Genomic DNA, 11595 nt, shown 5'->3' with positions numbered 1-11595 from the left:
CAGTCATTTGTATAAATGTCTAGTCAGAGGTTCTTTACGCACAGTAACCATTTATTATACTACACCACCCCCTGTTGGTTCAATTCGAACATTACAACACAGATCAACAGAATGGAAAATATAGTCAGTGAACTAGACAAAATATGGTATTTTTGGCAGTAGTTTTTAATGTTCATTCGATAACCTGTTGACTGTTTGAGAAATTGTAATTATGCACTGTCATGAATAGTAATATAAAGAACCAGGTGTAAATCGCCTTAAATGCAAACAGCATAACAATAATTTTATGTTATGCATAACAACTTCACAAGAAGCTTTTTTGAATACATGATAGAAGTGTAAATTATATGGCACAGTGTGCTAGTACTGTATGGTCTTTGTGAGTACTTAATAACGTTAAGACAAACTGAGTAGTTGGCCATTAGAAAAACTAATTTAGCTCCCAAACATCCAACAGCCTTGAGTAGATTTCTTAACAGCCACCAACATAATGCAAACAAATGTATAATAAAAACAAAGACATAATAAGATCATACTGGCAGATATCAACATCTGACAGCTGTAACCCTTGCCACTGTGTCAATAACAGCAATAGCATTATTTTAAATACAACAACATATACAAAATTGTATATTTAGCATTTCTTCCATTACAATATTATTTGTATATCATATTTCATACACAAACAAGCACATTTCTGAATAGATGCGGTAAAAGAGGTCAATGGAACCTTGGGGGAAAGAAGGATGCCGGATTGGCGCACATTCAAGTCTGATCTAACAAAGTGAATATTTGTGAACAAGGACCACAATGTGGCTACTAAAATTGGATTTTGATATATTTGCCAGTTTTCGCAGAATAACATTTAAAAGTTGTTTATTTTCAGGCTTAGAAGAAGTGACTGCTAAATGCTAACTCCTGTTCGTATAAGCTGGTAGCATAGCTAGCATATAGAAATCGGTCATGGTAGTCAAAGTCTTTTTTTTTATTTTTTTTTTTTTTTTACACCTTTATTTTACTAGGCAAGTCAGTTAAGAACAAATTCTTCTTTTCAATGACGGCCTAGGAACAGTGGGTTAACTGCCTGTTCAGGGGCAGAACGACCTTGTCAGCTCAGGGATTAGAACTTGTAACCTTTCGGTTACTAGGCCAACACTCTAACCACTAGGCTACACTGCCGCCCCAACTGCAATGTTGATTGGTGTTGACATGAACATGTATTGGGGTTGACATCCATACACGCATTATACTCAACATACCGTAGTGTGGAATACACATATAAACAATAGCCTAAATGTAGGATCATTTTGCTGGGGGGCAATGAAGAGACTCAGGATCTTTTCCCCCATGCATTTCCATGGCATTTCCATGTTTGTGTCGAGTTCCATTGACCTCTTTATCGCATCTATGATGTACAATAACTTATGACAATCACAGTAGGCCAACAAAACCACAGGCCAAGCCGCTCTGATGTCATAATACATAGCATGTCCATTCTGTTCTGTTATAGCAAAGTCATAATTCAGGACTGACAGTTTGTCCATTGTGATGTCACAGAGTCAGGCATACTGATAACATCACAGGGTTGAGCCATTGTGAAGTCATAATGGGAGGCTAGACAGACTCCTCCTCTGATTCACTGTCTGTGTTTGGCTTGGTCAGCCTCTCCAGCTCCTCCCCATCCTACACAAACACAAAGGAAGCATGGTGGAGATTAGAGAGGAATAACACCAGAAAGACGAACGTCTGAAAGCAGTGGGTGGATGTGGTGTGTTAGCATTTACCTGCTGGGTGTCGAACAAAGGCGATTAAAAACCATGTATAATCTAGGGAAGGGTATTTGATATTATTTCACTATTCAAATAATATCAGGATATTTTGGGGAATATCCAGATAATTATGACTCTCTTAATCAATTAGAATGACGCAAATGCAGAGGTAAAACAACAGAAGGCTGTTTTTCTCTGTAGTTTTGGGTTCAAAGCAACAGTAAAAGAGACGATAGAACTGATTTGTCTTATAAAAAGGTTCTGGTGAGTGTTTTGCATTGATCTGTGTCAGGTCTTCTGGAAACTCTTAGGGGCTCGCCAGTAATTGCTATTTGAAGTGGAAATTAACGGTCAGAGGCGGTGTTCTGCGGTCAGAGGCGGTGTTCTGCGGTCAGAGGCGGTGTTCTGCGGTCAGAGGCGGTGTTCTGCAGTCAGAGGTGGTGTTCTGCGGTCAGAGGAGGTGTTCTGCGGTCAGAGGTGGTGTTCTGCGGTCAGAGGAGGTGTTCTGCAGTCAGAGGCGGTGTTCTGCAGTAGAGGTCAGAGGTGGTGTTCTCAGAGGCGGGTCAGAGGCGGTGTTCTGCAGTCAGAAAAGTGTCAGAGGTGGTGTTCTGCAGTCAGAGGAGGTGTTCTGGCGTTCCGGTCATAAAACAATATTCAAAAGGCGGTGTTCTTAGGAGGTGTTTTAAGTAGGCGGTGTTTTCAGAGGAAGTGTTCTCAGTTCTGCATATCAGAGGAGGTGTTCTGCGGTGGTTCTAGGCGGTGTTCTGCGGTCAGAGGTGGTGTTCTGCGGTCAGAGGAGGTTCTACAGCCAGAGGCGGTGTTCTGTGGTCAGAGGCGGTGTTCTGCGGTCAGAGGCGATAGGACGGCCACACACTGTTTTTAAGTATAGGGTACCGTCCGTTGCTCTGGTGTGCTTCCCCTCTGGGGCCCACATTTCTGACTGCGTTTCAATGCTCAAAATAGCTGATCCTAGATTTATAAATAAATCATGTAAATAAACACTCAAGTAAAGTTACCCAGGGCTAATGGGAATCTAACGTTCATTACACAGAATCACATTCAGTCTAAATCCTTATTCCAAATGAGAATGGCTGGTGGCGATGTACACACAACGGTCAAAAGTTGCCCATTCCTTTATTTTTACTATTTTCTACAGAATGAAGATCAAAACTATGAATTAACGGAATCATGTAGTAACCAAAAAAGCGTTAAAGAAATACAGCTTTGCGCACTCTTGGCATTCTCTCAAACAGCTTCATGAGGTAGTCACCCGAAATGCATTTCAAATAACAGGTGTGCCTTGTTAAAAGTTCATTTGTGGAATTTATTTCCTTCTTAATGCATTTGAGTCAATCAGTTGTGTTGTGACAAGGTAGAGGGGGTATACAGAAGACAGCCCTATTTGGTAAAATATCAAGTCCATACTATGGCAAGAACAACTCAAATAATGAAAGAGAAACGACAGTCCATCATTACTTTTAGACATGAAGGTCAGTCATTACGGAACATTTCAAGAACTTTGAAAGTTTCTTCAAGTGCAGTCCTAAAAACCATCAAGCTATGTTGATACTGGAAAGGAAAGGAAGACCCAGAGTTACCTCTGCTGCAGAGGGAGGATAAGTTCATTAGAGTTACCAGCCTCAGAAATTTCAGCCCAAATAAATGTTTCACAGAGCTCAAGCATCAGACACATCTCAACATCAACTGTTCAAAGGAGACTGTGTGAATCAGGCCTTCATGGTCGAATTGCTGCAAGGACACCACTACTAAAAGGACACCAATAAGAAGAAGAGACTTGCCTGGGCCAAGAAACGTGTGCAATAAACATTAGACTGGTGGAAATTTGTCCAAAAGCCATGTCTTTGTGAGACTCGGTGTGGGTGAACGGATGATCTCTGCATGTGTATTTCCCACCATAAAGCATGGAGGAGGTGGTGTGATGTTATGGGGGTGCTTTGCTGGTGACACTGTCAGTGATTTATTTAAGAATAAAAGGCACACTTAACCAGCATGGCTACCACAGCATTCTGCAGCGATACGCCATCCCATCTTATTTGTGCTTCATGGGACTATAATTTGTTTTTCAACAGGACGATGACCACACACACCTCCAGGCTGTGTAAGGGCTATTTTACCAATAAGGAGAGTGATGGAGTGCTGCGTCAGATGACCTGGCCTCCACAATCCCCCAACTTCAACCAAATTGAGATGGTTTGGGATGAGTCAGACTGCAGAGTGAAGGAAAAGCAGCCAACAAGTGCTCAGCAAATGTGGGAACTCCAAGACTGCTGGAAAAGCATTCCAGGGAGGTGAAGCTGGTTGAGAGAATGCCAAGAGTGGGCAAAGATGTCATAAAGGCAAAGGGTGCCTATTTGAAGAATCTCAAATATAAAATATATTTGGATTTATTTAACACTTTGTTTACTACATGATCCATACAGTGGGGCAAAAAAAGTATTTAGTCAGCCACCAATTGTGCAAGTTCTCCCACTTAAAAAGATGAGAGAGGTCTGTAATTTTCATCATAGGTACACTTCAACAATGACAGACAAAATGAGAAAAAAAATCCAGAAAATCACATTGTAGGGTTAATGAATTTATTTACATTTAAGTCATTTAGCAGACGCTCTTATCTAGAGCGACTTACAAATTGGTGCATTCACCTTATGACATCCAGTGGAACAGTCACTTTACAATAGTGCATCTAAATCTTAAAGGGGGGGGGGTGAGAAGGATTACTTATCCTATCCTAGATATTCCTTAAAGAGGTGGGGTTTCAGGTGTCTCCGGAAGGTGGTGATTGACTCCGCTGTCCTGGCGTCGTGAGGGAGTTTGTTCCACCATTGGGGGGCCAGAGCAGCGAACAGTTTTGACTGGGCTGAGCGGGAACTGTACTTCCTCATTAGTAGGGAGGCGAGTAGGCCAGAGGTGGATGAACGCAGTGCCCTTGTTTGGGTGTAGGGCCTGATCAGAGCCTGGAGGTACTGAGGTGCCGTTATAGTGGAAAATTATAGTGGAAAATAAGTATTTGGTCAATAACAAAAGTTATCTCAATACTTTGTTTTATACCCTTTGTTGGCAATGAGAGAGGTCAAACGTTTTCTGTAAGTCTTCAAGGTTTTCACACACTGTTGTTGGTATTTTGGCCCATTCCTCCATGCAAATCTCCTCTAGAGCAGTGATGTTTTGGGGCTGTTGCTGGGCAACACGGATTTTCAACGCCCTCCAAAGATTTTCTATGGGGTTGAGATCTGGAAACTGGCTAGGCCACTCCAGGACCTTGAAATGCTTCTTACAAAGCCACTCCTTCGTTGCCCGGGCGGTGTGTTTGGGATCATTGTCATGCTGAAAGACCCAGCCAAGTTTCATGGAAGGTTTTCACTCAAAATCTCACGATACATGGCCCCATTCATTCATTCATCCAAATGCTCTCTAGCAAACTTCAGACGGGCCTGGACATATACTGGCTTAATCTGGGGGACACGTCTGGCACTGCAGGATTTGAGTCCCTGGTGGCATAGTGTGTTACTGATGGTAGGCTTTGTTACTTTGGTCCCAGATCTCTGCAGGTCATTCACTAGGTCCCCCCGTGTGGTTCTGGGATTTTTGCTCACCGTTCTTGTGATCATTTTGACGCCACGGGGTGAGATCTTGCGTGGAGCCCCAGATCGAGGGAGATTATCAGTGGTCTTGTATGTCTTCCATTTCCTAATAATTGCTCCCACAGTTGATTTCTTCAAACCAAGCTGCTTACCTATTGCAGATTCAGTCTTCCCAGCCTGGTGCAGGTCCACAATTTTGTTTCTGGTGTACTTTGACAGCTCTTTGGTCCTGGCCATAGTGGAGTTTGGAGTGTGACTGTTTGAGGTTGTGGACAGGTGTCTTTTATACTTATAACAAGTTCAAACAGGTGCCATTAATACAGGTAACGAGTGGAGGACAGAGGAGCCTCTTAAAGAAGAAGTTACAGGTCTGTGAGAGCCAGAAATCTAGCTTGTTTGTAGGTGACCAAATACTTATTTTCCACCATAATTTGCAAATAAATTCATTTAAAAAATCCTACAATGTGATTTTCTGGATTTTTTCTTCTCATTTTGTCTGTCATAGTTGAAGTGTACCTATGATGAAAATTACAGGCCTCTCATCTTTTTAAGAGGGAGAACTTGCACAATTGGTGGCTGACTAAATACTTTTTTTGCCTCACTGTATGTGTTATTTCATAGTTTTGATTTCTTCACTATTTCTATAATGTAGAAAACAGTCAAAATATAGACAAACCCTTGAATGAGTGCATTAGGAAAGTATTCAGACCCCATGACTTTTTCCCCATTTTGATAGGTTACAGGCTTATTTTCATCAATCTACACACAAAACCCCATAATGACAAAGCAAAAACAGTTTTTTTGAAATTCCTTATTCACACAAGTATTTAGACCCTCAAGATTGAGCTCAAGTGCATCCCGTTTCCATTGATCATCCTTGAGATGTTTCAACAACTTGATTGGAGTCCATCTGTGGTAAATTCAATTGATTGGTCATGTTTGGAAAGGCACAAACCTGTCTATGTGGTCCCACAGTTGACAGTGCATGTCAGGGGGAAAAAAGCATGAGGTCGAAGGAATTGTCCGTAGAGCTTTGAGACAGGATTGTGTCGAGGCACAGATCTGGGGAATGGTACCAAAAAAATGTCTGCAGCATTGAAGGTCCCCAAGAACACAGTGGCCTCCATCATTCTTAAATGGAAGCAGTTTGAAACCACCAAGACTCTTCCTCTTCCTAAATTCAGCCTTGAGGCTGTAATTGCTGCCAAAGGTACTTCAACAAAGTACTGATTATATGGTCTGAATTCTTATGTAAATACCATATCAGTGTTTTTAATACATTTGCAAATATGTCTAAAAACCTATTTTTGCTTTGTCATTATGGGGTAGTGTGTGGAGATTGATGAAGGGAAAAAAGGGGTCCTCACCCCTCGCGACCTCTGCAGAACCTCTCCGTTAATGACGCGTAGCTTCTCGCGCTGCAGGGCGTACTCAGGGTCTTTGGGCCGGCTGCCGTTGTAGACAAAGATGGCGAGCAGCACCACGGGCGCCTGCAGGAAGAAATCCAGCGAGGGGTGGAAGTCAAAGAGGAAGAGGGACAGGGCCGTGACCAGGACTGTAGTGATCTGGCCTGTCAGCACGTGGAACATGTTGTCTCTGAACTTCAGGATGAATGCCACCGACAGGCCCAGGGCAGCTTGGGATAAAACATTTGATATATTAATAATGTACATACTGATAATGATGGATCAATAATAATGCATTTATAATATTCAACCTCAGGATGAACGCCACTGACAGGCCCAGGGAAGCTACTGATATATTTCGTAATGTATTAATAATAATGTTTATATTGATAATAATGCATTCCTAATAAATCAGCCTTAGGATGAATGCCACCGACAGACCTTAGCTGTCAGGAATAATGGATCAATATATTAGTAATGAATAGTTAATCAATAATAATGCATATACCATATGCACAGTACATACTGTACCTATTCATGCTAATGAATGAACTAGTCCTTTAGATTGTATGGGGTTAATTCAACAACAGTAGCACCAGTGTGTACGTGTGTCCTACCAGTGACCAGCACCAGTCCCAGTGAGTAGACGTTGTGACCATAAAGGAGGCCACAACGGACGGTTAGACCCCTCGCCTCGCCCCCTAGACCCAGAGTCAGACAGTTGAACAGCATGCCAAACATGTACCTGCAACCACATACACAGATTTTTAGACAGATGGGCTGTGGGTGTTTGTGTGTAGTTCGGTGGTTATTGGGATGTTTGAAAGCTGTGTGAATATGTGCGTGTGTGTCATATGTCTGCATTCATGCATGTGTGTGTGCCAATGTTCACATGAGTTCTTACAGTTTGCTGTTCTGGATGAAGATGCTCTCTTGGAGCTGGTCTCCCTCCTTGAGGATCTTCTCGTTGTAGATGTTGGCCATGGAGGAGATAAAACACTGGAGCACCAGGAGGATGTGACCCATGCCCAGAGAGCGCAGAGTCCCCATCAGCCTCCCCCGCCACACCTCAGCCTGTCCCGGCAGCACTGAGCTCCATGTGCTGGAGTTACTGGGAGGGGGAGGGGGGGGGACAGCAGGAACACTTACTTAGACTGACTTATTGACAGGGAAAGGAGACTTGTGGTGTCATGCAGGATGTGTGAAGATGTCCTAATACAGACACTGTACAGAGGGTTCTGAATTCCACATTGACTGCCTCCCTTCCTCCTATCCATCGCTCTGACAACCTGTCGTTCCTTCGTTGCTCCTCTAGCTGTGTGTAGAGCAGGCAGCTGTTGGTGGGTGGGGAGAGGGGGCTGGGGTGGAGGCCCGGCATCGCTATGGCCCGTTGGCTGCCTCCCGATCCTGTCGTCAAGGAGACAATGGACAGGAAGAGGATGACCAGGGAGGCCCACTGCACCCAGGACAGGCGTCTCCTAGGGGAGAGGAGGGGAATAGCAGCGGTCAGAGATGAGCCCTTCGACGTAGGCTGACCCTAAATGCTGATCTGAAATCAGTTTATGATTTTTCCTCAATAATGGTTAAAGCTGTTATTGTTTTTGTTAATGAAACGGAAGAGAGGTGCATCCAGTATTGTGGTAAAAAATAAAAAATGTATGTTGTTTGTAATAACTTTTGTTGTTGTAATATCACAAACGGTGGTGTCAGTTTCACAAAGTACAGATTCCAGCTTTAAAAGGACCAGTGCAGTCAAAAACATGATTTTCCTATAATACTGTGAAAATGACGATAATGCCCATTAAGTGTAATTTTTTAAATTAACTAGTCAAGTCAGTTAAAAACAAATTCTTATTTACAATGACGGCCTACCCTGTCCAAACCTTAACCCGGACGACACTGGGCCAATTGTGCACCGCCCTATGGGACTCCCAATAACGGCTAGTTGTGAGCCTGGAATCGAAACAGGGTCTGTAGTGATGCCTTTAGCGCTGAGATGCAGTGCCTTAGACCGCTGCACCACTCGGGGGCGCCACTAAGATCTGTTTGAAAAGCGCCTGAAATTTCAGCCAGTTGTGGTGGGATGTAGTTTTGAACTATCTAGTGACACCACCAGGTAGTAAATTAGTTAATAGACCAATAACAAAGAGTACCAAACCTCTCTGCCAATAACAGCTAGGTTTCCCCTCACCACTCCCAGACAGTCCTAGTTAAATTGCTCCTTGCTGAGAAGCTATTTTTGTTTATTTTTTACCATTTTAATAGAAAATAATCACAGTAAGGTACTTAATTGTTACCCAAGAAATGATTTGATATTGAGCTAAAAACATATGCATTGGTTAGGGTTGTGTCAGGGTAAGCTGATCCTAGATCAGTAGTTTGGAGGAAACTTTTACCTCGAGTGCCACTATCAGCTATGTAAACAAACATATAGGTTCAGTACAGAACACTATGTCCAGAACAAAACTGTGACTTACTTCAGCACAACTCTGAACAGGATAGCTGTGGTCAGGATAACAACATTGGAGAACAACACTGCCATGGCCTGTGGGGGAAAGGAATCAGAGACAACCGAGGCTTTAACATTCGCATTTAAAACACTGCAGTGTGTCATTATTAAACTCACAGGCTGTAGGTAGGTCATGACGTAGAAGATGATGAGGTTATCCAGAAAGTAAAGGAAGGCAGGGACGGACCACTTCATGAAACTCAGGAAGGCAGAGCCCGAGGAGCAGCCCAGCTCTCGACATGAACGGCCGTCTGGAATACATACACTTTAATCTCCCTTCTCTCAGTTACATTCTTGCTCGACAACAACAACTCTAAACATTCTGAATTATGACATTGGACAAGATGGCGCCCTCTCCCTCAGTGCCCATCTCTTACCTCTGACCATGACTCTCAGAGACATGCCAAGACAGAAGAGCAGCTTGAGCCCCTCTGCCAGCAGGTTGACAGACGCAGGGAGGAAATCATACTTGTTCTCTATAGGTCAAAGAAGAGAAAAAACAGTTACATAAGACCATCGATTCAAACTGAAGTCCATGAATAATAATGTAGTACTAACGTGTGTTGGCAGAGAACTTGAGCAGCAGGATGCGAGAGGTGCCCAGGGTGACGAAGCCCAAGCCCAGGGCCAGAGTGTACGCGGAGGAGCGGGAGCACAGCCTGGGACACAGTCTGGAGCACAGCCGGCAGCACGCCATGATGTGGGCTCACACACACGCAGGGCTCCAGGCTCACTGAAACACACACAACAAAACCACTGTGAGCTGGTATATGAATGCAGGCCAAGAGCCGACATGTAGGCAGAGCACTCAGAGGAGGGAAAATAAGAAGGGGAAAAAACAGTAAGAACAGAGAAATCAAAGACAACAACAGTAAGCTAAGCCTTCAGTGTCCGCAGCACACACCCCTTGTTCTGAGAGAAACTGTTCACAGCCTAATCCACCCTACTCGAACCCTGCTAGTTTCACATCACTCTCCATACAGTTGACTACAGCAGTACAATTAGGCCCAGATAGTAGCCACATTTAACTCCTTCCACTTCCACTCTCCCTCTACTAACACAACATCCCAAACAGGTCTAACTATTCAGCTCCTCTCTAAAAGCCACAGGACATGACCTAGGCTATATACAGTAACTAGTTTTGTCCTTAAAGTAGCCACGGTTATCACCTCTTCGCAGAATCTTCCTGTTTGTCAAACTGATTAGAAGCATGTGAGAGCCAGACAGGGCCAAACACAAGAGACACACACAGAGGGTTTTCTTCCAGAGTATAGTTACACAGTTCAACTGCAGTTATTATTACATTAGCTGAAATGGTTGCTAAAGTAATGTTTACCAAAAACAAACAAATGAACAAAAGGTCACATTGTTGCTATTTTAAATTATGAATAGAGGTCATGCTACATTTTGATTAAAACACCTTGTTATAGGACAAGTTGTATATGAAGACTAATGTGTGCATGGCATGTTTGCATATAGCCAAATGCAATGGCAATATGTAATGGCAATAGGCGTACTGTACTTTAGGACATGTTAAATGCAGGCAGTACTATACTGGCTAATGCAGCTGCATTGGCAGGTCACCAAACACCTATCACAAACTAAAAGGGATAGCTAGCCTAGCCTAGTCATACATACAAGTCATACATTTATCAAGCTGTATTTTGATTCACTTAAACTGTCACCACAATAGAAATTAACTAGATACGTTAGTTAGTTAGCTAGCTTCCTCCAGCTGCTTGATTGCTTGGTGGTGTCTCAAGAATGTAAACAACGCACACAGCACTGCCACTGTGTCACTCCCTCGAAAATGTCCACAAAAACTAACGTTTCTCTATGAAGAGTAGGCTACGAAATCCTCCTGTTAAAATTCAACCATAAGCAAGAGTTTGTACTTAGCTACTAGAAATCGTACATTTTCTACAGCTTTCTGTCTACACATTGTAGACAGTCAAACTGCTTCGTGTTTGCTTCCTGGTAGCCTTGGACGCGCGCAAGCGCAATGGGTATGAAACGGGGATTGGCGACGTCATGTTTTAACGTACTTAGAAGATGCCCTGGCTGCTAAAATTTTAATAGTTCACCTATTTTTAGTTTATGTGACAAAACAAGCAAGTATAATTTAGAGAATCATTGTATAATCCAAACCGATGTGAAATATATTTTCCGTAACCAAAAATATTGTATTTTCAGTTGTTTAACGCTGGTGTACAAAACCAAAAGTTAAATACACAAAACGGAAATTTAAAAACGGGAGGGATAGAAATAGCGCACATAGAACAGATCTAACGCTTTTAGTACTTGCTTTC

General features: G+C 42.9%; 1 protein-coding gene across 1 annotated transcript; it reads right to left on the bottom strand.

Moving 5' to 3' along the window:
• Positions 1-144: 144 nt before the first annotated feature.
• slc35a5 (solute carrier family 35 member A5) lies at positions 145-11314 on the bottom strand. The gene is made up of 10 exons (XM_046363040.1): positions 11202-11314; positions 9845-10019; positions 9664-9762; positions 9404-9537; positions 9255-9322; positions 8067-8255; positions 7682-7888; positions 7395-7522; positions 6739-7007; positions 145-1683 (listed from the first exon to the last, which is right to left on the bottom strand). Exons 2-10 carry the CDS (start codon positions 9981-9983, stop codon positions 1615-1617), a joined length of 1302 nt encoding a protein of 433 aa, XP_046218996.1. The 5' UTR covers positions 9984-10019; positions 11202-11314; the 3' UTR covers positions 145-1614.
• Positions 11315-11595: the final 281 nt, after the last annotated feature.

The sequence above is a fragment of the Oncorhynchus gorbuscha genome, linkage group LG01 (genome assembly GCF_021184085.1).
Source record: "Oncorhynchus gorbuscha isolate QuinsamMale2020 ecotype Even-year linkage group LG01, OgorEven_v1.0, whole genome shotgun sequence".
In the NCBI taxonomy this organism is placed as follows: Eukaryota; Metazoa; Chordata; class Actinopteri; order Salmoniformes; family Salmonidae; genus Oncorhynchus; species Oncorhynchus gorbuscha.
Note: the sequence above shows the minus strand (reverse complement) of the source record. Positions and strands in the feature narration are given on the sequence as shown.